A 27447-nucleotide genomic window follows, 5' to 3' on the forward strand; every position below is an offset into this window, starting at 1 on the left:
ATAATTGCAGCTATAGTAGAAGCATTCTTGGAATAGAGAAGGCAAATGGTTCAAGAACTCAAGGACAACTTGGCTAAAGCTCAAAATTGACAAAAACAATTTGTTGATTCTCACAAAAGTGGAAGTAGTTTTGATGTAGGTAATCTAGTATATTTGAAGCTCTAACCTTATAGATAAAGTTCAATTACGATTAGAAGAAACATGAAACTTTCAACAAGATCTTTGGTCCTTACAAAGTAGTAGCTAAGGTTGGTCTAGTGGCTTATAAGATCGAATTGGTCCTGATGTCACCACTGCTATTGAACTACTTGTTATTCATAAAAAATGAAAATTTGAAGTTCAACCTATGGCTATATTGTAACAAAGAGAGATTGTGAAAGAGAAGGAAATGATGCAGTAAGTCCTAGCGCACTAGCTTAACATGACCCTTGAAGAAGCCACTTGGAAAGATCTCAGTTTCTTGAAATCTCAATTTTCATATTTCTTTCTTGAGGAAGAAAGCTCTTGGAGAAGAAGGAATTGCCTAGTATCAGTATTGTCAGCTAGAAAATACCAAGTCATTAACCTTATTAACAAATAATGAGATAATGATAAGCTCGAGTATCGATGGGTTCGATGAGTAGATTTTATGATCGATATTTTAAAAATATTCTAAAAGTTGTTTGTTATTTACAGCTTGTTGTTATTTATATTTTTTTTATCTTCTTTTTAATTTGTTATTTCATTTGTCCTTTTGTTAATTATTAGCTATCACTTGGTCATATCATTCTAAAAAGATTCTAGCTAATGATACATCTATTAAAGAAAAGAAAAGACAACATTTATATTTATTGAGAATATCACAATCAATACAGAATCTCATGTTTATGTTATTCTATTTATGCTTATTTCCTCTTTTTCTTTTTCTTATTCTTCTTCTTTCAATATTTTTTAATATTCAAAATCTTTTATTACTACTTGATTAAAGGTATTCAAGCTTTTTTCTTTTAGTGAAAAAAGAACCAGGCCGAGACACAAAATCTACAGCCTAACAAAACTAGTGCCAAAAGTGTTAGATAGCAAGAGCTCCCTTAACCCAAAAGGAGGAGAGGACAGAATTGGTAATTCCCATTGAACTCCTATAAGCTTGCTTGCAGATCTAGTCTGCACACTGATGTCCTTCATGAAAAACATGATGAATTTAAACTTGTCAGTCCTTAGCTAGAGAGGACCAAATCACAGAAGCGAGATTGCACTTATTTCTAGTAGCACCAGCAGAAGAAGTCAGCATATCTACTACTTCCTTTGAATCAGATTCCACAAGAACACGACGATAGCCAAGATCCCAAGCCAACACTGGGCTAGACTGGATACTCTAGAGCTCCACCTCTAAAATTAGACAATCACCAATAAGCTGGACGAAGCTTGAAATCCAATTACCATTAGAGTCACGAATAAGCCCGCCAGCTCCTCCCTTGCCGTCCTCAACACCGCCATCAACATTTAACTTTATCCAACCAACAGGCAGGGGATGCCAAGAGATATTCTCATTATACAAGTTATTATTATCAGCATCAATGAGAACATTCATAGAAAGAGCAGTAGCAGCCCAATGACAATTGTGAAGAATAGCCTGAATTACCTTTAAGGAATTCATTGAATTAGTTCTGAAAACAATCTTATTCCTTCAAAGCTAGAGTTGCCAAACAGCTAAGCCAAAGAGCAATCCCCAATCCATCCCCTCCACATCACTCCAACTATTGTGAGTCAGGTTCTAATGAAGCCAGTCTTGGGTGTTAAGAGAGAAGAACACCTGCCAAACATCCTGCTTAAGAAGATTCTACCAGATTTCTTGAGCAAAGTTACAATATCTTATGGCATGTAGAGTATCTTCCTCATGCTCATAACAACGAGAGAAGAAGGAAGAATCGATTTTCTCGCGCAAAGACTCGCTGTTGCTAGCCTTTCATGGGTAGTAAGCCAAAGTGTAGAGCGCACCCTCTCATACGCTGATTTGCTCGAATGAATACCACTTGCGAAGTGGTTCCACACTACTTGATCATTTCCCATAGACATGTTAAGAGCATATACAGCTGAAATTTTCATACAAATGGAAGCAAGAAGGTATTGCTAGAACATGTTCCAATTCTAAGCGCCTACAAGAACGAAACTATGAACTAGGAGATTCTGCAGAACATTTGGCACAACACTAATCAAAAGATCCATCAAAGAGTTATTACCATCCACCTATTTATCCTTCCAAAAGCGGACAGAGGTACTATCACCTACGCTCTATGAGACTCCTTCCATAACATGACCCCAGACTTGGCAAATGGCCCGCCAGGTAGAAGAACAATTGGTTTTAGTCTTAAGACACATATTAGGCTTATTTCCTCCTAAATATTTACCATGCAAAACCTGAACCTTCATTCAAATCTTCTTATCTCCTTGAGTATGTCCTTAAGATTTGTTTATATGATGGTTATATGTTTCATAATTTGCCCTTCATTTTTTAGTTTTCAATAAAAGAAACTCTTTTTTTTTTGACACGGCTTCAAGCACGACCATGTGGTATCCTTCTGTTTTCAGCATGGCTTGGCATATGCCCGTATGTGATCCCATATTGTGCTTTCAATATATCTTTAATTTGGGCATAAGCAGGCATGGGTTGGAGCATGCCCATACGCTCCCTATACATTATTTTCTTCAGAATCTAGTGGCAGACACGGCTTTGAACATGGCCGAGTCTTAAACTGTGCTTTTTAATTCTTTATCGAGCATGTGACATGGGTACAAACACGCCCATGTATGGACAAGACACATGTTCCTTGATCATCTAGGCTACACGGCTTTGAACATGGCCGTGTGTCAAACCGTGCTTCTTAATCTTTTATCCAGCTTGTGACATGGGCACAAATACGCCCATGTGTGGATAGGACATATTTTCCTTGATCATCTAGGCTCCTTTTTAGATTTTCCTACAAAAAGAGAAAAACTTATTAAAAATTAAGTACAAATTCCTAAATAGACTAAAAGTAAACAAAATACTAAAATAAAGATACAACTTAAATTCACTCCGAATTAAACTTAAATTCTTCCTAACTAGTGCTAATTATTATTCCAAATTTATTAAAATTCAACTCAAATACACGTGTAAGATTACACACAACAATAGCATTAAAAATTTAAATATACTATTAGCTATTTGGATATATAATTTCCTCATTCAATAGTTTTTGAACTTCCTTTTTCACTATCTATTTCATATTAGGATTAAGCGTTCTTTGGATATCTCTAACAACTCTAGCATTATCCTTTAAAATAATTTTACACATACACATAATTGGACTAATACCTTTAATATCAATTCCTTACCCAATGGCTTTCTTAAGTCTCCTTAACCCTTTAATAGTTGCATTTCTTCAGAAGGAAAAAGATAAGATGTTACAATTACTGGATATGTATCTCCATCTCCTAAAAAGACATACTTAAGTATTGTAGAAAACTCCTTAAGTTCAAGTTTAGGTGGTTCATTAGTAATTTTTATTTCATTTTCAATAGAAAAATTTAAAGGTACATTAATACTTTCATCTAGTAACATTGAAATAGCTTCATCTAATTTATTATGAAAGTCTAGAACTTCCTCATCTAGATTTTCCTTTACTTTTTTCAATATTAAAGCTACCTCTAACTTATCATCTCTATCTTGTAAATATGTTTCATACATAAAATAAACTAAAAAAAATAATATATGAACATTCATCAATTGAAGTACTAGGAGATAAAGTTAGAGAATCAAACACTTTAAATTCTATAGTCTCTCTCAAGACTATCATAGTCAGCTTTCTATTATGCACAATTGCTTATGTAGTTGTCATGAAAGGTCTGCTAAGGAGTATAGTTTGCTCCTTATCTTTGCTGGTGTATTTTTCATGTTCAGAACCATAAAGTCAGCAGGAATTATCATTTACCAAATTGAATCAACAAATCCTCCACTATGCCTCTTAGATAATTTATTGACATGTTAGCAAGTTGTTGAGACATGGTGGTTAGTTTCAATTCTCCTAAGTCAAATTTTGCACAAATTGAGTAAGGCATCAAGTTGATACTTGCTCCTAAGTCCAATATGGCTTTTGCAACTTTCTCATTCCTCATTGTAATATTAACGGTAAAGCTCCCAAGGTCTTTATTCTTAGGGGGTAATTATTCTTGAAAAATAACACTTGTTGTTTTAGAAACCATGATTTTTTTATTATTTTATATCTCCTTTTGTTGGAATTAAGTCCCTTGAAGAACTTAGCATAAGTTGACATACTTCTAACAACATCCAACAAAGGCAGATTAATATTAACTTTAGAAAGCATATCAAAAGATTTTAGAAAATTCCTTATCATGTTTGCTTTCTTTCAATCTGTTGGGAAATGGAATAAGAGGCTTATAAGGCTTAGCTCCCTTATGGAATTCAAGTCTTGAAAGTACCTCCTTTTCTTTCTTCTTTTGTCCAAGATTAGACTATATTCTTCTTTCTTTTTGTACACGTCTTTCAGTTATTTCCACATCAATTAATCAAAATCTTCTTCTGGTGTACCTACATAAGAAGAATCTTTTTTAATCATAGTTTCAATATTATTATCAATTAAGTCACCATCTTTTAGAATGATGATAGCTTTTGCTTGCTCAGGTTGACTTGATAATCATTTTTTCTTATTTTCTTGTATAACTTTAACAATTTGCCCAATTTGAGTTTCCAATTGCTTCATTGAAGCTTCAATAGAATTAGTTTTCTTTTCATTCATTTCCATCCTATCATAGGTAGCTACTATTGAAGGAAATCATCTGCCCGTTTCTTATTGATTTTGGTTCATAATATACTAGTGTACAAGCTAATCATAAGGCTATAATCTAGGCTACAAATAAGGTAACTACCATAAGATATACATTACAAAAGATAGATGCTAAATATAGATAAGATATACAAAGATTGTTTTACATAATCTAATAAATCTGCAATTTATTAAAATATCTGCAATTTGATAACGAAATAGGACATGAAGAACTCGAACTTGTCCACATACTACTTTGTCGCGGATAAAATGTATATCCATCTCGATATGTTTAGTGCGCTGATGTTGGACGGGGTTACCGGAAAGGTAAATGACACTAACATTATCACAGTAAACCAATGTAGCCTTTGGAATTGGAAAATGCAACTCTAAGAGAAGGTTTCAAATCTAGCAAGATTTAGAGACAATATTAGCGACCCCTCTGTACTCGGCTTCAACACTAGACCGAGAGAGAGTGGGTTGTCTTTTAGAGGATCAGGATATCAAGTTGTCTCCAAAAAATACACAATAACCGGAGGTGGATTGTCGGGTATCTGGGCATCCACCCCAATCAACATTAGTATAAGAGATGAGACCAGAAACTAAGGACTTGTAGAGATGTAAGCCATAATCAAGAGTGCTCTGAATGTATCGTAGAATTCGTTTTAGAGCAATCATATGTTCATCCTTCGGGTCATACATATGTAAATAAACCTACTGTACAACATAGGATATATTTGGTCTCGTGAAAGTAAGGTACTGCAATGCTCCAACTAGACTGCGATAATGGGACGGATCTTCATAAGGAAATCCTGTTGATGTACTCAGTTTAGCCTTCGCATCAATCGGTGTGGGAGCTGGCTTGCAAGATGTCATTCCTGCTCGGTCAATAATCTCCTCTGCATATTTTCTTTGACAGAGAAATAACCCACCTGCATGTCAGGTGGCTGCAATGCCCAAAAAATAGCTCAAAGGGCCCAAATCTTTCATAGCAAATTCAGAAGCAAGAAGTGACATGATAGATTGTCGAAGAGTATCAGAGGATGCAGTGAGAATGATGTCGTCAACGTAAAGTAGTATGTAAGCCATGTCATTTCCTTTCCGATAAATAAATAAAGAATAATCACATTTGCTATGTGAGAAACCAATAGCAGAGACAAAATCAGCAAACCGTTGATACCACGCACGAGGAGCCTGTTTAAGGCCATATAATGATTTTTGAAGCAAGCACACATAATCTGGATGTACTAGATCTCTAAATCCCATAGGCTGATGCATATAAACGGTCTCATGAAGCTGACCATGCAGAAAAGCATTTTTGACATCTGGTTGATGAATGGACCATGATTTTGATAGAGCAAGACTAAGAACAATCCGAATAGTAGCAAGCTTCACCACCGGGCTAAAAGTTTCATCACAATCGACACCAACCTGTTGAGACCTTCCATCACCAATAAGACGGGCTTTGTGCCTTTCAAAAGAACCATCAAAATTCTTTTTAAGATAAAAAATTCACATAGAATGAGTAATATTCACATTAGGAGGATGAGGTACCAAATCCCATGTATTATTTTGAATAAGAGCATTAAATTCATCGGTCATGGTAGCTTTCCAATTTGGGTTGGACAAGGCAGCTTTGGGGTTATGGGGTGAGGGGGAAGGTGTAGCCGAAATGGTCAAATTAAAATGACGTTTAGGCTTAAATATCCCATGCATGCTATGGTGGACATGGTCCGAGAGGTGGTTTGGACAGGTGGGTTTTGATATGAGCTTGGGGGTATATGGGCTGGTATGATAATAGAGGAGCACTGGGCAAAAGAGGGTTGAGGTAAGTTATGTGGCTGAGTGGGTGGTTGAGGAGATGCTAGGTCAGGAGAGGGATGGACCATAGAAGAGAAAATGGGCTCCGATTGTGGATGGACTGGAGAAGGGTGATTTTGAAGATGATGGTGTAAGAGAGGGTGCAAGCCATCATTTAAAAAATCATAGGTGTTAGAGGTTGGAGTATACAGGTTGGAAAAAGGAAATTAGGACTCATTAAAGATAACATGTCGAGATATGATAATTTTTCCATTAGACAATTCATAACACTTATATCCCCTATGGTTAGGTGGGTAGCCTAAAAAGACACATGGAGTGGAACGAGCATGAAGCTTATTTATAGTAGTTGAGGGAAAAAGAGGATAGCATAACCCAAAAACTCATAGATGTTTATATGAAGGATTCCGATGATAGAGAATTTAAGTAGGGGAATAGTAGGAGAGTAGCTTGCTTGGGAGAATGTTTAAAAGATAAGTTGCCATTTGGAGAGTATGATGCCAAAATGATGGTGGCATAGAGGAGTGAGCAAGAAGGGTTCGAATCAAATTATTGGTGACTCAAATTTTACATTCGGCTTTTCCATTTTGAGGAGAAGTATGAGGACAGGAGTAATGAAAGACCATCCTATTTTTGTGACAAAAGGACTTAAATTGGACATTATCATATTCTCGCAAATTATCGCATTGAAAGCATTTGATATTCTTCTCAAATTGAGTGCGGATGAATGCATTAACAGACAAGAAAATGGAATAGACTTAGGATTTCTTGCCAATAGGGAATATCCATAGAAAATTAGAGTAATCATCTAAAAGCAAAATGTAATATTTATGATCTGCCGAAATTAAAATAGGAGATGTTCACAAATCACTATGCAAAATATCAAAAGGCATTGTAGTGGAAGAAAAAGAGTCATAAAATGGTAACTTGACATGTTTCCTGAAAACACAAGATGGACAAACTGAGGAGCAAGAAGAGTGTTTACAAGCAATAAAATTATTATTCCGAAGGGAGCGTAAAACAGGTGCTCCTGGGTGTCCTAAACGATTATGCCATAGAACTAGAGAAAGAGCTGCGAAGGTGGATGAAGAGGTGGAGTGATGGGTCGTGGTAGTGGCGAGAGGATAGATATCCCAAGTGCTATTACATCTCATTATTGGCACCCCCGTCTGAAAGTGCTTCACAGAAAAGCCAAAAGGATCAAATTCAATAGAAATATTATTGTCGATTGTGAAATGACGCACATATATCAAGTTTTTAATTAGTTTAGAAAGGGGGATGAGGAGGAGGGAGGTTCGTTTGTCCAAAACCATGAATTGGAATTTCTTGTCCACTACCAATAATAATATTTCTGAAATTGCTCATATTAAAATAAGATGAGAGAGTACTTGGAGAAGTCATCATGTGTGAGGTTGCGCCAGTGTCCATGTACCAATTCTCATCAGGAGTATTAAGAGTCATAGTATGCATTGCTTATTCAATTTCAGTTAGAGCATAACTGGAAGAAGGTGGGACAGAGGCTGTGTAAGCTTGCTATGGACGATTGCCAAGAATACCATGCTGACGAGCATGTGGTGGCCTAGCCCAAGACGAGGAAGGGTATGACATAGAGGGGCTGCCCAAGGCTGCGGTGCCCAACCCCATGGTGGATATTATCCCCAATGTTGTGGCTACTGCTACCACATTCTCTGCTGCGATGGCTGCGTGTGGGTGCCACCACTGGCATGATTGTGGCCACCACGACTATGCCCTTTACCACCATTATTTTTGCCCCGATTGTTAGTGCGATGCTGACCATGTTTCTAACTATTATGATGGCGGTTTGTTGCATTACTCAAGCCAAAATATGAACCCTTGGTTTCATCGACAGAATTGTTAGCACTGAGGAAGGCTGTATCTGCAGTACTGGCAGTGGCCGCGGTTTGCTTGGTCTTACGGGTTTCTTCGAGAATTAAGCTGGAACGAGCCTCATAGAATGGAGGCAAAGGATTATTTTGTTAAATGAATGTAGCAACACCATCATAATTTTCATTTAAACCCGTAATTAATTGAAGAACTAACCGTTGATTCGATATTGGTGCACCAAAATTTGATAATTGATCGACAAGCATTTTAAGTTCTTGACAATAGGTAGAAATGTTTGCAAAATCGTCCAGATGGACATGAGTGAATTGCTTTTCCAGATAGACAACTCGGTAATTTTTATTGTCTTGAAAAATATTTTACAATTGCTCCCATGCTTGTTGAGCAGTAGAATCCGGTTCTAAGATGGTTTGCAAGAGATCATTTGAGATTGTGCCATAAATCCATTGAAGGACTATAGCGTCCAAGCGTGACCAGAGTTCTTCATCACGAGCCACCGCCTTCTCCTTGGTTGTCTCAGTGGTCCGTTGTGTAGAAGGGATGATGTGGTCAATGACTTGGTATGCTCGCCAATGAATTTTGAATATCTCCACCCATGAAGAGTAGTGGCCCTTTTCCATCTCGAGAGTCACAGGAATGAAGTTCTTGACATTATGAACGACAAGAGGAGGATGAAATTTATTTTCTACCATTGATATTGAAAAAGAAAGGAGAGAAAATAGAAAATAGGTTGAAGGTGGCAGAGATTATTTTACAGTAAAAGCACTAGGGTTTGATGCTCTAATACCATGAAGGAAATCATCCGCCCGTTTCTCATTGATCTTGGTTCATAATATACTAGTGTACAAGCTAATCATAAGGCTATAATCTAGGCTAAAAATAAGGTAACTACCGTATGATATACATTACAAAAGATAGATGCTAAATATAGATAAGATATACAAAGATTATCTTATATAATCTAATAAATCTAACAGTTATAAAATATTAGACTGTTTCCTCCAAGCTTGGTTTTCTTTGAGGGGCTTGTCCTTAATTCTGGAATGGAGGGTTTTGATTCCTTGAGTATTGAGGTTCTTAGTTTTGATTTTGGGACTGATTTTGGTTCCTTAATGATTGTGGTGGGTTTTGGTCATTATTTCTCTAGAAAAAATTTGGATGGTTTTTCCAACCTAGATTATAAGTGTTGGAATATGGGTCATTACTAGGTTCCCTAGGTTGATAAGATTCCACTAAATTAACTTGTTCATAATTATTTCCTATATAAGTCTCATAAAATGAGCAAACATTAGCACTATGGCCATCCACATATACCACAAACCTAATTGCTTGGTACATTTTTAGTTGAAGTAAGTATTTTAACTTGTTTAGTAAATTCAACTATTTTCATGGCCATCTCATTATTAAGTACAACTTCATTCACTCCTATTCTTTTGTTCTCATATTCTTTTGTTGTGAATTGACTCACAATATCTCAAGAATATTATAAACCTCATCAGCAATTTTTTCTAACATAGCACCCCAGCTGCATTATCAACCATATATTGATATTGTTATGTTTACCCATCATATACGAAGTGAGTATTCATGGTGTGAGCATTGTTAGTGATTTGAAGCGATGTCATGCTTCATGAAAGGACTCAGTATCCTTTTGATAAAAGTTAGAGATTTCAGCCCTGAATTCTTTGGTCTTTTGATGTGAGTAAAATTTACTCATTAATTTTTTGATAAACATCATCCCAAATTCTCAAAGAATTAGGGGGCAAGATTATTAACCAAGCCTTTGCTTTTTCCTTTAATGAGTAAGAAAAATATCTCATCCTTAATTGGTCCCCCTTTAATCGAGATAATGGGAATGTATGAACTATAACATAAAATCTCCTAATAAATATTAATGCATCTTCACTAAGCGCACCATAAAATGAAGGAAGCATATTAAAATGAATGTTCTTTAGTTTATAATTTCTAGATGCATCACCTAGAACTTTACATGAACTAGTGTTACCAATTATAGGCCGAGTATAATCCTTCATCGCCATTTACCTTTCAACTGCTACTTGACTTTAATCGTTTGTCATGATTTCAATCTCTTCTTCTAATTCTTCTTCTAGCCTTTTTTAAATTCCTCTTCTTCTTTTAGCCTTGGAGTACACACTCACTCTTTACTTCTTGATCTTCTTTTGCCTTTTTAATAACTTGATTTGATGAATTACTTGATTTAGTTTTTCTACTAGGCATATAAATCAAAGAAAAATCTTAGATTCTTAAAATCAAAATATAAAAGCAAAAAAATACATAAACAAAAACACAAAAACAACACTTGACAATTAATTAATATAAAATCGAACATAGTTTTCTGACAACGGTGCTAAAAACTTGATGTCTATCAATATGTACTCGCAAGCGTATAAACCATTCATATAGTAAGAGTAAGTTCACCACAAAATCGATCTTCCAAAGAACTGTAGAGCCGTTATTATAAAGACTAACTATCACATAAAAATACTAACAATAAATCTAAACACTCTAAGCCATATCTTGAAAAAAATAGAATATTCATAAAATAAAAAAATGCAATGATATGATATGAAAACTATATGATAAAGATAGTATTTAGCCTAGCCAACTACTTAGTAATCCTCTTTTTCTACTTTAAACCTAGATCTAATGCCTGAGATACTGATGTGCATTTTCCTTTAATTACTCAAACTAATGATGCAACTAAAGTTTCTTATACCAACATATATTGAAGTAAAGATGGTGTTTCTAATACATTCAACCTAAAGAATTTCATAACAATGGTCAACCAATAATAATAATTGAAACTAATTAAATAATTAAATAATAAAGTTCATACATAAATAGAAAGACTAAACTAAACACTTATAGAAACTAGCTTGACATATTTAATCCAATAGTCATTGTAATTAAGTAGAAAGACATAAACAAAATAGAAAATAAAAGCTCCCTTAAAATCTAGAATTCTTCAAGTAGGAAGATGATTAGTACCCACTCTCCACTTCTTGAAAAGTTTCTTAGATATTTAAAGAATAATGAAAGCTAAAACTAAAATATTTGTGGAAGATGAACTATAGAGAATGGTAGAGAGTGAAATAATAGACAGATGCAAATTGTGAATGTATATCTGTTGTGTATTTGATCTCCAATATTTGTAGAGGCTCCTCTTATTGAGTCCTTCTCTAAGTACAAGACTTCGAAGAGTTATCTTTTACAACTCTTAACTATAATAACTTAAGTAAATAACTAATAATAGTCCATAATTACACAAATACTTAATTAATCCCTTTTGGGCCTTGTATAATTTGGCTAGGTATAATGAAATTAGTAGTCCAACGCGTCTTTAATTCCGGATCTTGGCGGCAATAGCTCTATTGAAGCCCATTTGTGAGTATTTAAGTTCATACTTTTTCTTTTTAGCTAATGATACATGAAATTGGACAATAAAACTAAAGTGAGATATTTTTACATATTATGTATATAAAACATACACTTAAAGCACTAAAATACCTTAAATTTATATATGCATAATATGAAACTATCAAAATTAAACAATGAATGCATTAAATTTCTTAAATATCAAATCTAGTCAATCTATTTTGATAACTGTAATACTAAAACACATTAAAATCTTTAATTTTTTTAAGTAATTTCAAAAATATATTTAATGGTTAAATCTTAAACATCAATATTACAAAGTTAAATGTATCCAAAAAAAATAAAATTGATAATCTTATAATAGAAATAATTTTTTTTATAAATGTACAAAAATAAGAGCGTAAAAGTCAATAATAAATTAATAATATATTAAAGCATAATGAAAATAATTTTTTTATTTAGTAATAATTTAACAATTCATTAAGGGCATAAACAAAACATTAAATAAATTAACAATTTAAGTAGAACATTTAAATTAGCCATTTTGGCTTAGATTCGTAAGAGCTTTTGACTTAATTCTATTGAAACTTTTAAGTAATGCCTATAATATTTAAAAATAATAAATATTAAAAAAAATTAATTTTAAATGAGAAGTTAGATGATAAAAACAATAGTACATCTATTCTGGCAGTGCATCGTCAAAATCGCTATAGAAAAACAATTTGTGTAATATTGTCGGTATCAATTTCCCAGGTGATCAAAACACTCTCTGTTTCCGAAACTTCTAAGAAAATTTTCGATTTTTTATTTATTCTGTTTTCTTTTAAAACTCTTAAACTCCTTTTTAAAAAATCTCGAAAAAGACATTCAAGAAACGAAAAATAAATAGGCCAGAATATTGAAAAGAAGCTTGACTAGGATTTTATAAAGTTATATACTTAGAAGAAAGAAGAAATATATATATAAAAGTATTTTTTAGTTTTTTTAAATAGATAATATTTTTTTAAATTGTACATTTTACTTTTAACAAATGATCATTTTCTATTTTTATTTTTTATAAAATATATTATCACTACCTTATAATAATTAATTTATCAATTACATCATATTATCAATAATAATATTATTAAAATCAAAATTATGCTATAATTCATATGTACAAATATAAAAATGTATATTTTTTCTTATAATTTCTTTTTATGATTTCTTGTGTCCTATTTTTTTTAAAAAAAACTTATATTTCAATTGTATCAGATTGCCTTCTGTTTTCTATTTCCATTTTTGTGCAATCCAGTCCATCACCATAACAATGCTTTGGTTAGAGGTTATACCCTCATCAATAGAATTCCTATTGTAAGTACGTGTGTCAGATAAACATGTGAGACACTAATATATTTTTTTTAAATAATTTATATTCATTAAATTATAATAAATATTCATTAATTTATAAATATTAGACATGTGTTTGAATATTTATTGTCTAAATGTTAAATATTCATTGTTAGTATTTATAGTTTAATTTTAGCTTGAAATTTTTTTTGTTTACTGACTGTATGGATGATCTATATTATGTTATGCCTATATAATATGTCTATTTGAATGAATTAATAACGAATATCCATAAATAAATAATGAATATTATGTCTATGAATTATGAATGCTTATGCCAATCATAAAAATATTTCAATATGTATTGATAAAAACAATGAATCTTTCACAAAAATTAATTTTTGATTTAAAAATATTAATGAACATTATATATATATAGACAATGAACATTATAATACCAAATAATGAACATTAAGATTAACACTGATGAATAATACATGAAACATAACGAACGTGAACATTAACCGTAATGAATATTAAGTTTATAGAAAAAAATTATTTAAATACAAAAAAAATTAATTATTATAGGATCTAAAAAATTTTTTAAATACAAAGAAAAGTAATTATTATAGGATGTTACGTGTAATGAATATTATACATATAGAAAAACAACATTTTAGTACATGTAAATGAACAAAAAATATTAATATATCTAATAATATATATATTTTTTATATGTGTTATAATATTTTGACACATAGAATTTTTATTTATCACATATGCACTTATTATTAATATATAAAATTCACGTTTATATATAATTGTAGTGACGCGGAACCAGACTAAATGAGATATTGTCTGCTTTGGCCCTCTATTGGCCTCACGGTTTTGTCCTCTTGGCGGGTTCGAGAATTTCTCAAGAGGTCCCCCCCATCCTGGAATTTCTCTAAACCAGGCACGTTTAACTTTGGAGTTCTTACAACTCCACAGCCAAACAACCAAAAGATGCCTCATGTGATTAGTTCTAATACTTTACATATATGATATCAACCATTCCCTACCCCATTTCGATGTGCAATTCGATTCATTAATGTACCCCCCGTACCTTAGAGTGTTGCCATCCTAGAAGCTTGCCAGAAGTCGCTCCTTGTCCAGGCATCCTATATTTGCTCCGGCGTTCACTTCCCGCCCTCATCGGACCGCTTCTCTAGGCTAGGCTGTCACATGCCCACCAGCTTCCGCCTGGTTCGTCCTCGAACCACACATCTACTAGAGGGGCCCTACTTTGATACCATTTCTCAATTTGTGTATGTCATCCTTGCGCAGGGGCCATGCTAATCTTCTCTGTATCGTTCCAATTTTATCGGATGTACGAAGAAGTTCCGGGAGTTACGAAGGAAACTTCGAGCTTCTTGTTTTCGTTTGGGCTGCCTTTCTTGTTTGGACTCTACCTCACCAAGTTTGATTTGATGTGTGGTGCAAGGATCGGCCTTGTTGCTCCTTGGGGGAATGCAAAATCTATAGGCGCGCTGGCTTCAGTTGCTCAATGAACCAGCTTGGAAGTAGCATTTGGTCGACCCAACTTGTGGGCCCGTCACCGGCACTAGGGAATGGGTAGGCGTAAGGCTATCCAATCCCGTAGTAAGCCTGACTATTCACTAACTCGAACAAATTGAAATTCGGACTCAGTCCAAAGCACTGATTCAAAATTAATCTTAACCATCAAACTCTACATATTTAATTCGGTCTGCTAGCATTATTAGGCAAAAAATGAATTTACATAAAATTATAACTGATAAGTCTATTATTTCTATTGTGGAGAATCTAAAATTTTATAAGTCAAGCATCCAAAATCAATTACATCAACTCGATGATGAAGGAGTCGGGTTGCTAGATGAGAACTACGAGAAGACTAACAATCACATGAAAAACAGTAAAAATGAGATTGTCAATCTCGAGAGTGAGTTAAAACAATTTCAAACACTTCAATAACACATTTATTTAATTTAAAATAAACATTAAGTCATGCAAAAATATACGTGTCATGCCATGCTTAAATAACAGTAGAACCCTAGTCCCAACACTAACATCTCAACTCTCTCATTCCAATAGAACTGGCACCTAGAGAGCGAAGCTCGACCGGGATCCTTAACTCTAGTCCGATCACGTAATTATCACTATCAGTCTTAGCCTTTAGGCTCTCTTACTTTAATAAGACTAGCACCCAGAGAGCGAAGCTCGACCAAGGTCCTTAAATCTAGTATGGTCACTTAGGTTTCCAACGACGCTTAGAGAGCAATGCTCGACCAGGGACCTTTACTTCCGCAAACTCACTCTACTCAGTCTAGAGAGCAATGCTCGACCAGGGCAAGTCCTAAATTTACTTTTAAAAATTTACACACATTTACCCCTTTATTTTCTGTCTCTGATTCATACCGGCGTAACTCATCAAATAGCATGTTCTATAGCCATCCTATCCCGAGTCAACACGAAAACACAAACCATAATGCAGTAAATGAAACATATATGAATAGTGATTAAATAAATAATTAAAATATTTAATTATTTAATCAAAACTATCACGTAAAATCTTAACATGACAGATGAACAGATATATGACTTTAACTCATAAATCTGACAATCTCCTAGCTCTGCTCCGATGCCTCGGGTGGAGCGAGCCGAACTGATGGATTATTTAATCACGGAAAAAAATTTAATCAATAACATTGAAATATTTGACCATTAACCCTAGGTTTAGATTCCTAGGGCCGACTGTCTAAAAATTCGACTCGGGTAAATTCTAAAGAAAATTCGGCAGAACCTCCCCTAAACAAAGATGTTTACCCCCTCGTAAAATGGGTCCAGGACCTACCAGAAAACACTTCAAATATTTGAACAATTTATTTTAACGGGAGTCGGGTCCCCAAGACTTCATTATTTTTCCCGACTCCGCCACACATCACAAATCACGACTAATGGCAGACAGTCTGACAAACTATTTATTTTAACTAATAAACTTCACATAATTTTTCTAATAATCAACACCACAAATAAACACATAAATTTTACAAATGAATTCTAAAATCAACGAGTCAGAGAATTACCGAGACGCTTGATTGCTCGGTCGACTCGCCTCCAGCCGTCGAAGTCCGTTCGACGATCCAAATGCACCAACGGACTCGAAATGACGCGTTGATGATGATCCCAGCTTCCGATCTTTCGATCCGACCCCTGATCATCCGGAGAGATTTACGAACGATCTCGATCGTCGGTTTTCAAACGGAGTCCAATCGCCACGAAACCGATGCCATTGGAAAGCTTGAGCTAAGGAGAGTCTGGATATGCCTTCAGATCATTCATCACTCGCCGAAACTTGCCGGAAAAGCCAGAAAATGCCGACTACCACCCACTTTCTCTCTCCACCGCAACTACCAACTCTGGCCACCATTTGCGACACCACCACTGCCAAAATGACGCCCAGGTCGAGGGGAGTCGATCGCCACCAAGGCTATACGGCGGCAAGGGAAGCTACAATCGCCTTCCTCGCTCCCACGCTGCGAGCCGGTCAACCACGAACAATCGTAGCCGGAGCCCCCCCCCTCTTCTCTCTCTCTTCCCTCCGACGCCGATGTCCTCCTCTTCTTCTTCTTCTTTTTCTATTTTTTTTCTTTTCTTCCTATCGACATTTGGTCCCAGAACTTTTCTTCTTTACCATTTAGTCCCTCAACTTTTTTAATTATTAATAATTTCGTCCAGCAAAATTTCTATTTAACCCTTAAAATTTTCTTTAGCTTTTCAATTAAGCCCCTAACTACTTAATTTGGGCCAAATTAGAATTATTGAAAATATATATTTATTTATTTGTCATTGCTTTTAAATGTAAAATTATCAAAAAGCCCTTGCTGACATATTTAATTATAAAAATACCAAACATACAAATTTTTATTAAAACCCTATATATTAATAAAATTATATTTTTAATCCTTATTCCAAAATAAATTTCCAATTTAATCCTAACACAATTAATTTAGTTAATCAATTTGCTAAATATTTTCAATTAAAATTTAACACCATTAGCTAATTAAAATGCCCTTTTCCCTAATAATTCTTTTTAAAATATCCTTTACTAATTCTTTCATAACTTTCAATATAGAAATTAATTTATATATTCATATTGGGAATAATTGAATGACCAAAAATATAATTTATTTCTCAAAGAATTTACTTAATTAATTTCTTAAAAGTCAAACTAATTGGATATAGAAAATAACTCCCTTATTTGTCTAGCATTAAAATTCCATTTAAATCACTCCAATTTAAACCAAATAAAAATAAAGTAAAATTAATTTAAATAAAAACTCATTTATTAATTATCATTAATATTATCATTATTAAAAGAAAACTCCGGGTATTACATTCTCCCCCCCTTAAGAAAAATTCGTCCTCGAATTTTAAAAGAAAAAGCAGGGTTCGCATTAAAACTGAGACTAATGAGAGTAAGAACCTCTCATCTCCAGCTCGGCTTCTCAAGTACTGTCCTAGGCAGAAATATTCAACTACAACCCTTGAGCAAAACTGGCGAACCTGAGAATCCGCGATCTTGACTTACTGCTTCTCGGAAGTCAAATCTTCACTTACTTCCACACACTGAGGTTGCAACACAAGTGAAAGATCGAAAATACACTACTTCAACATAGACCTACAAAATACTGGATTGACCTGCTAGAAAAATTATTTGGCGGCAAGTCCAACTTGTATGCCACCTCACCAATTCTACCGATAATTCCAAGGATTCCAAAAAATAAGGGCTAACTTGCCTTGCTTACCAAACCACATCACTTCTTGCACATGAGACGCCTTAGGATTACATACTCTCTAATACGAATCTCCACGTGCTCCCACTTCGGGTTCGCACAACTCTTCTACTTCCTGAAAGCTGTCTTCAGCCACTCGTGAGAAAAGAATCTTCTCTAAAAGATCTGGAGCAACTCGGGTCCCGGCAAAAATCCATTCGCCAAATTTCTTTCTAATGACGTGTCCCTTGCACGTACAAAATATCCTTAACATCCATATCACATCATCCATTTGGTTGCCATAACCGATACAAAATCATACCATCCTGACACAAAATTCCTCTTCGACTGAAACCTAGAAGTCTCCTCTATAATCCAACATGGGGCCTACTGCGCCACAGATTCATTCTCATAGTAACTCAGCTTGTCATCTAGAGAATCCCAAGCTAACACAATTTATTTTGAAAGATTTACTTATTTATTTGCTTTATAACCATCACTTATAAAAAATTTATTATCTCGAAAAACACCTTTATAAAATTGTAAAATTTCTAGTCATTTTCTTTATATAAAATTTCTACAATATTGCGCACCAGGGTGGTGATGCCTCCTATCACCAAGGGTTGCAATGCGCGATCTATGATGCATGCCCTAAAAATGAATATGGAATTGTACATGCCTAACAATGGAATGTCACAATGAATTTTTTTGCAGGACTGGGCACAATATTATATTTTAAAACATTTTGTTCTATTTAGAAAAAATAAATAGTGTTTGCTTAAACTTCTTTGGATTTCGAGCGTCCGAAAAATACTCCTACCACCATTCTTAAGCTTCTTACAACCATAAAACTTAACCATATATGCTCTGACCTTTGCTCGACTTATCATGCACTAACTTTGGTGCTACTCATTAAGGCGATGCCTGATGTGATGACGAGGCAGTTCATGAAACGACTGTAACTACACTCTGTAAAAATTCTGACTGTAGTGCCCACCATCAAAACAGCAATTGAAGCATCCCAGGGCCGGTCTGCACTAATCACTTGAAGAAACAACACGAGTCTACCGTGCTTCAGATCTCACTATCGCTACAACCTTATTCTCAACACAGCATCAAAGACAAGCTCACAAGAAAAGAATGATAGACTCTCTAACAATGAAAGTTGAGACACTGGAGTCAATGAAAACAATAAGACAGACATGATCAGCTCCGTAGTACCAAGAATCTTAACATAGATCGAAGGAAATCTAAACCTAAGCTTTGATACCAACTGTAACGACCCGGAACCATATCACATGAGATATTGTCCGCTTTGGCCCTCCACTGGCCTCACGGTTTTGTCCCCTTGGCAAGTTCGAGAATTTCTCAAGAGGTCCCCCATCCTGGAATTTCTCTAAACCAAGCACGTTTAACTTTGGAGTTCCTACAACACCACAGCCAAACAACCAAAAAGCGCCTTATGTGATTAGTTCCAACTCTTTACATATATGTTATCAACCATTCCCCACCCCATTTTGATGTGTAATTTGATTCATTCATGTACCCCCATACCTTAGAGTGTTGCTATCCTAGAAGCCTACCAGAAGTCGCTCATTGTCCAGGCATCCTATATTTACCCCGGCGTTCACTTCCCGCCCTCGTCGGACTGCTTCTTTAGGCCAGACTGTCACAATAATTATATAGTTTTTTCTATTTATTTTTATTGATAATTTATATATTATTATTCTAATAAAATCTTAAAATATAAAAAAATTAAAAAAGACATTAAAAGATATTTAGTTTATTATTATCAATAATTATAAAATATTAAAAATTATATCTAACTTTATATATAAATTTAATTTGTATTATTATTTATAATAAAAATAATTACGATAATTATATAACACATGTGTAAATGAATATAAGTGATAAATATAAAATCATAATGAAACATCCTAATTAATAATTAACAAAATAATATACGTATACATGAAGAATTTTTATAATTTAATGTATATAAGTAAAATAAATAATTATAAAATATTAAAAAGATATACATTCTTAATCTAAGTTAAATAAATAAAATAAAAAATTAAATCTAAATTCTTAATTTGTCATATTCTGAAAGAAATCATCATAGATCTATTTAGTTTTGATATATTTTATATTTACCAACTGTTTAATTACCTAATAATTTTAAAAAATAAAGTTAATTAATTTAGTCTAAGTGGGTTAAATTTAAATAATTTAAATTAATCTAGTAGTTCTTTAACTTATTTGAGTAATTGTCGAGTTAACAAAATCAAAATATAAATAAAGAAAAAAATTGATTAGAATAAAAAATAAAATAAAAACTAAAAATTCCAAAATCAACTAAAAGAAAAGAAGTAAAAATTAGGTTCAAAATAATAAAAAATACATTAACTAATAATTTTAAATAGCACGTGTGTAAAATAACACGTCCTTTTAAAAACATTGTCGTTTGAACTCCTGAACTTGAGACTTAATATTTCAGTTATATATATTTTTAAACATTGAGGGTTACTAATTCTATTTTGATGGTTACAAACAATTAAGAATGACTAATTTTATATTTGAATGTTTATGTACAAGGAAAGAAAATTGGTTATTCTAAAATAGGGCAGTTTCACGCCAGTGAAATTTATTCATGGCTGTAAAACCTTAATTTCCCAGGCAATGAAGAATTCTTGCTTACACAATAAAAAGAAGAATAGCGTTCACAACATCTTTTTCAAGTGTGAAAATGAGAATTTACAGTAATAAAGAAATATTCACGCCCTTAAAAATGATCTCCTTCTTAAAATCTGAAGAGACCACAAAAGAGTGCATGAAGAGAGTTTCCAAGTTGTGAAGAAATATTCACGCCCGTAAAAATGATCTCTTTCTTAAAATCTGAAGAAACCACAGAAGAAATCACGAGGAGAGTTCCCAAGCTATGAAGGAGATCTTTTGAGCCGTAAAGAAATATTCACGCCTGTTAAAAATTATCTCCTCTTTAAATTTTGAAGAAACCACATAAGAGTTCAGGGGAAAAATTTCCAAGCCGTGAATATGAATTTCCAGCCATGAAGAAGATGTTCATGCCCGTTAATGATAGCAACTCTCCAAATCTTTAAGGAATCATAGAAGAGCTCACAGCCAAAGTTCTCAAGCTGTGAAACTTGAGTTTCCAGCCATGAAAGCAATCTTAATGACCTTGAAGAATTTTTCACAGCTAGGATGGGTTCCAGCTTTTCAAATCTACTTTTTGTGCTGATGTTTCATGAAGAATTTGTGAAAGTTGTTGAACTTACTTTTTTCGCATTTAATAAGGGTGCAACGTTTCTATTTCACTTAGAAATATTTAAACATAATTTCTAAGTATTCTAAGTCAAGCAAGAGTATTTATTTTGAGATACCATTGTGCATTTACTCTCAACAACTTCAAATCTTCATCTTTTTCATCTTGACTAAAGGTTCAAGCATGGGATTGAGTCTTTGGATAATTGGGTATTTAATTTTTGTATTCAAAGCTCAAAGGTGAGATTGATTGTTTGGGTAAAGAATTAAAAGCTCTTGTAACTAAGATTGAAAATCTTATATTGGGTTAGGGTGTGAGCCTTTGAGAAAATACTTGAGTTTATTCTTAGCCTTGTAAAAGAACACAAATAGAATTAGGTTTATAATTCTATTTGGCAGTTGAAATCTCAAGAGAATTCTTGAGGAGTAGATATAGGCAAGAGATTGGCTGAACCATTATAATTTCTTAGTGCTGTAAGTTATGCTTTATTTTTCATCTTTGGTTTATATTATTTTTAGTTTTTTATTTCAACCAATTCACCTTCCTCTTCATTGCCATTAGAATTACATATATGAATATTTTTTTCTTTTTTATTTTTATTTTTTATTTTCCACAATTGATGCATACTAAGTAAATTTTCATAATGTTCATATTGTTTATTTCATTTCACTTAATTACAAGTTTCTATCAATAAGATATGTCTCAAGCCCTGCAAAACTCAATATAGTGAAATTAGTTCAGCTAAAAAATTTCAAAGAGAAATGCAATTTCTTTATTATTATTGTATTATCATAATAGTGTGAAAGGAAAGCTCGACTCCATGTTGTCCAGATATAGTGGCATTGAGTTTTTTGGTTTATTGCCTTAGAATTGATCAATTCTTTTTTTTTTTTTTTTATGATAGGGAAAGAAAGGAGATAATTCAGCAATAAAGTATCATCTTTACATGGTAGAAGTCACTAGTTCGAACCTATATCTTTTTAAATTTAATATGAGTTTCTTTATTTTGAGCCGCCTTTTTGATCGAATGTCAATATATAAGGCTCTTGGAATTAACGTGAGAGGAGAGAGATGGTTATAGTTCTTGGAGCAAATTCTAAGGAAAAATGAAATGCATGGATATAAGTTATTTCTTGAGTGAGTTAATTGAATGTTTATTTCTAAGTCATGGTGATGATGCTGTTATAAAGTCGGCGATGCAAAGAGTAAGGAACTAGATTTTTTAACCTTAAAAAAGGGATCCAATAAATTTAATTTTTTTATTACAAGAATGGAAACCCACAGACCTAAACCAAAACAATCCAATTATACAAGACACCACATAAATCGTGATTAAGCCAAATAGCAGCGCCATCCGAAGGAACATGGAAAAAATTGGAAGCCTAAAGGGAGAGAATAAGCAGTAGTAGCAAGGAATTCAACGACATAGTTTGCTTCATGAAAAACATAGCGCATCAAGACTCTCCAATCCTTCCTGAAGAGATAGCAGATTTAAGACACGATTGGATCCTGAGAGGAAAGGGAAGGAAGAGCCTCGTGGATCATTCGAACAGCATAAAGGCTATCCACATCAACAAGTACTTGCTTCAAACTAAGACTCTAAGCCATTTGCAGGCTTTTAAGAATACCCTAGAGCTCAACACGAGTGATAGTACATATACCAATATTGAAAGCAAAGCCACGAATCCAACGACCAAGGTGGTATCTAATTATATCACCAGCTATAGCTAAAGAATCTCCTCTAACAGAACCATCCGAATTAAGCTTGGTCCAAGCTAGAGGAGGACACCAGGAGATCGTCTAGATTTCCTTATTAAGACAGGCATGCATGCAGCTTTCTTGAGACAAAGCTCTACCGGTATCAAAAGCTAGTGCCTACATTTGAGCAAGAAGCTGGCGCGTTGAACCATGTCCGTTAGCAAACAACACCTCATTCATTCGTTTCCACAGACCCCACACTGCTAATCTAAATAAACAACATCAATTCATCTCCTTGGGGCAATAAATATTATACAGCAACATTGTTGCAACTGAAGGGAGAGGAAATCTTGTTTAGCATCTTGAAGGACAACCAAGCTTCAGAATTGCTTAGCAAACGTGTAATCACGTAAAATATGAAGAACACTCTCATCATGCCAACCACAAGTTTTGCAAGAGGCATCTTGATCAAGGTGACGCCCAACTGGTACTTATTGCTAAGGAGCTTCTCCTTATTAGCAAGCCAAAGAAACACACGAACCCTTTCAGGTCCAGGCCACTTCCAAATTAATTTCTAAGAATTAGCTTGAGTGCACCAACTACCTACCATAATGCTACAATAAGTGGTCTTGGTGGAAAATTTTCTAGAAAAGGAGAACCCCCAAGATATACCATCCTCACCTAACTCAGCACAAGGAGTCGACAAAGCGGCAAGCTTAAAGGTAACGTGATAAGGAAGCAAACCGTTAAGCACATTCCAATTCCATTGGCTGCTGGAATCGACAAACTCCTTTACCAGCCCATCAATCAGATAATGGGAAAGGGACCTAAAAACGTGATGGACCAAATGACCCAGCTCAGGAATCCAATTATCAATCCAAAACTTGGCGCTCTCACCATTGTTAACAATCTTAATAACTCCACTTCTAACAAAATCCCATGTTTTATAGATTGCCTTCGACACACTAGATCCTTGGTAAGAAGAAAGGGCCTCAGGCAGTAGATCGAAACGAACTCATACTTAGACATGAGAATACGAACCCAAAGCAAACTAGGGTTGACAATACAAGTCCATGCCAATTTAGCCACTAATGCTTCATTAAAAGCTCGGAGATCCCTTATGCCTAGCCCTTCATTGCTCTTAGGCATACAAACTCTGTTCCATTTTTCAAGGCTAATCCTTCTGAGCATCTTTGAAGCCACCCTAGAGGAAATAACAATAAGATTTCTCAATATGGTCACAAATAGAGCAGAGAAACAAGGAAGTTTGTATTGCGTAATAAGGTATTGCAGTAAGGACAGATTGGACCAATGTGACACACCCAACAAAAGAGAGACTTGAGGAGTTCCAACCTGACAGCCTTTTATTAACCTTCTCCAGAATATGCTTATAAGTGAGTTTTATAACTCGAGAGTGTAACAGGGGCATACCTAGATAAACACCAAGATTCTCTGTTATGCCAATACCCAAACCTTGAGCAAATTCATTAGCTTGACCTCCTGGCACATTGTTTTGGAGAAAAAGATTATAGACTAAAAGGTATTAACTCTTTTTCCTGAACACATATAAAAATCCTCAAGCACCCCTCTTATAATAGGGTTATAATCCATCGTCATCTCTCCAAAGAGGAAGAAGAGACCATCAGAGAAGAAGAGAAGGGACACTCCCGGACCATCACGACACAACTTAATAGGTTTCCACTATCCTTGATGAACCATATGCAAAATTCCATGAGCTAACATTTCGAAACAGTAAATAAAAGATTAAGGGGACAAGGGATCCCCTTGCTTTATCTCTTGTTGAGGAGTAAACTCATAAGATATTTCACCATTCCATATCACATTAATACAGATATCACAACATTAATGAGAAAAGAAGGGAGTTGATAACTCTAAATTATAAATATATTTCATTAGAAATTGCATGTGCTTTTGAGTCATATACTTGCAATTCTATAAGATTTTTACTTGATTTTGTTATTGAGTTCTGATTTATGTGTTTTGAAAGTTTTATGACAATTTTATGAGAAACTGAAGCAATTTGGAGCATAGATTTACTATTGGTTCGATTTAGGGAAAGCACATATAAAAAATTTAAAGTTTTAAGCTCAATTGGCTCTAGGACCGACTCAAGAAAGGAGAACCAGTTCATGAACTGATTGAGGAAGTTGGAAGGATGGGCCGTTGTTGTAAAGTGGCTCTACAACTGGGTTGCTTGAAGAGAAAAACCAAGATCAATTCACAGGACCGGTCCAGAATAGACGAGAAGCTTGGTGAACCGGCTCTATGACCGGTTCACTGAAAGAAAGAGACCAGGACCGGTTGGAGAGCTGATTGAGACGAAAAACACATGTTTATGTTTAATTTACATTTTTAAGAAAGGGTAAAAAGTTTTGTGGGCTAATCCTAGCCTGGGGACTGTAAATATGTTTTATTTACTCCATTAGAAGAGTAGGACAGTTTTTAGAGAGAGAAAGAAACACATTATTGTCTAAAGAACAAGATTTGCTACGAATTCAAGAACTCTAAGAACTTCATATTCAAAGTAGTATTTACTCTATCTCTTTTGTAGTTATATTTTCTTTAGCTTTTGTTTGTTTTTATTATTTGATGAATATGAACAACTGATTCTTATTCTAGAGAGAAGGATGTAATCTTTAGGGTGATTTTGGATTCAATTTAAAGTGTTTATGTCTTGATTTATTCTTCGTTTGCTGATTTTGAATGTTTCGATCCATCACTAGTATTTTCATATTGAGATTTGTATAATGAACTGAGAGGAGAAATGCAGATCTAGATCTAGAAGAATAGACATAATAATCTAGGTAAAGAAATATATCTTATTGTTATGATGCAAGAATTGCTGCTTCATGGGTTTAGCTAGATTATTACCCTTGAGAGTTGAAATTTTTTACCTAAATACAGGTTAATACCTTGAAAGAGGATTGATATAATTTAGGAACAGTTATGTTCAAGAATAGCTCTAAAATTTATATCCAAGATTAATTCCATTAGATGAAATCTAGATCTCTAGTACCCTAAAATATTATCAATCTTCACTTTTTAGTTATTTTCTGATATTTATAATTTTCCATTACACAATCTACATTTTATTTGCACAATCTTAGATTTATATATTAACCTTGTCCTCATGGGATCAACCTTGATTAAATCACATACTATAATTGCCTTGTGTAGTTGTAGGTTAAGTTTTCAACGATCAAGTTTTTAGTGCCATTGCCGAGGACAAAGGCTAATTATCAGTTTAAGATTGTCTATTTTCATTTGTTTTTACTTTTACTTTGTTTTAAGTTATCTTTCTATTTTATTTTCATGTAGTTTATGCACCTGAGGAGATCTAAGAGTCCAAAGCGAGCGAAAATTGTCCCCTTCAATCTTGAGATAAAAAAGACTTGCAAAACTAATAAGAAAAGCATGAAGGAATAGATGGCGAATGAAAGGAATGTAGTCATAGTAGTTGAGAAGAATGCTCCTAAACTTAGGGATCTTTAAAGACCTAATATCAATGCGAAGCCATCCTACATTCGACTAATTGTAAATGCTAGAAACTACGACTTGAAGACCACCCACTTGACAATGCTATTGCATTTTGAAGGAATGGCAACTGAAGATCCATTATTGTTCATGAAAGAGTTCTATAATATGGTACAAATATTCCCTCTTGAGAATTTGAATGAAGAAGAACTTGAGAAGAAATATTTTTCTTATTGTATGAAATAATCTGCTTGGACATGATTGTTAAACTTGCCTGAAGGATCACTCATTACTTGGGATGAGGTTTATGATGCTTTTATATTAAAATATTATTCACCTGAAAAGACTCTAGATTATGGGTCTAGAATTTTTAATTTCACTCAGAAAGAGGGAAAATCTTTTATGATGCTTGGTAAAGATTCAAAGTTTATCTGATTCAATTCCCACATCATTATTTTCCTATGCCTCCTTTGGTGCAGTTTTATTATGATGGACTTACTGCAAATTGTCAAAACTTTGGTTGACATAGCTTATGGTGAGTATTATGGAGACAAAACTATTGAAGAAGTGCAATAAATCTAAGAGAATTTAGCAATGAATTCTCAACAGAAGACCATTAGCGATAGGAAAGGGATTTATGAGATCAATGCTCAGGGTGACATGGTATGCAAGTAGCAGATCTTACCAAGAAGGTGAAGTTGCTATTGAAAAAAGATTATTCTTCTAATAGAGAAGCTTGTACATATTGTGGAATATATGGACATCTGTCTAATACATGTATGAATATAGATGTGCCAGCAATTGTTCAAGAAGAGGTTAATTACATGGGAGCTTACAAGCAACCTAAGAATGATCCTATTTCGAATACCTATAATTTAGGATGAAGGAATCACCCTAAATTTTTCTTGGAGAGACCAAGGAGTTGTAAAGCCAATGGGCCCACCTTGGTTTAACAGTAAAGACTGCA

At 34.0% G+C, this 27447-nt stretch overlaps 1 protein-coding gene and 3 non-coding genes across 4 annotated transcripts; 1 reads left to right on the forward strand and 3 right to left on the reverse strand.

Annotated features, from left to right (window-relative positions):
- Nucleotides 1–8842: 8842 nt before the first annotated feature.
- LOC112534487 lies at nt 8843–9175 on the reverse strand. Its single transcript, XM_025156919.2, has one exon. It carries the CDS (start codon nt 9173–9175, stop codon nt 8843–8845), a length of 333 nt encoding a protein of 110 aa, XP_025012687.2.
- An 890-nt stretch (nt 9176–10065) lies between these two features.
- Nucleotides 10066–10167, forward strand: LOC112534499. The gene has a single exon (XR_003078788.1). It is a non-coding gene; the product is annotated as a small nucleolar RNA R71 (small nucleolar RNA).
- Nucleotides 10168–14488: 4321 nt separating this feature from the next.
- On the reverse strand, nt 14489–14591 carry LOC112534491. Its single transcript, XR_003078780.2, has one exon. It is a non-coding gene; the product is annotated as a U6 spliceosomal RNA (small nuclear RNA).
- Nucleotides 14592–26830: 12239 nt separating this feature from the next.
- On the reverse strand, nt 26831–26937 carry LOC112534500. The gene has a single exon (XR_003078789.1). It is a non-coding gene; the product is annotated as a small nucleolar RNA R71 (small nucleolar RNA).
- Nucleotides 26938–27447: the final 510 nt, after the last annotated feature.

This window comes from Ricinus communis, chromosome 1 (assembly GCF_019578655.1).
Source record: "Ricinus communis isolate WT05 ecotype wild-type chromosome 1, ASM1957865v1, whole genome shotgun sequence".
In the NCBI taxonomy this organism is placed as follows: Eukaryota; Viridiplantae; Streptophyta; class Magnoliopsida; order Malpighiales; family Euphorbiaceae; genus Ricinus; species Ricinus communis.

Bases quoted from the DNA above. Each gene is read 5' to 3' on its own strand.
- LOC112534487 (XM_025156919.2), bottom strand. From the start codon at position 9,175: ATGGTAGAAAATAAATTTCATCCTCCTCTTGTCGTTCATAATGTCAAG.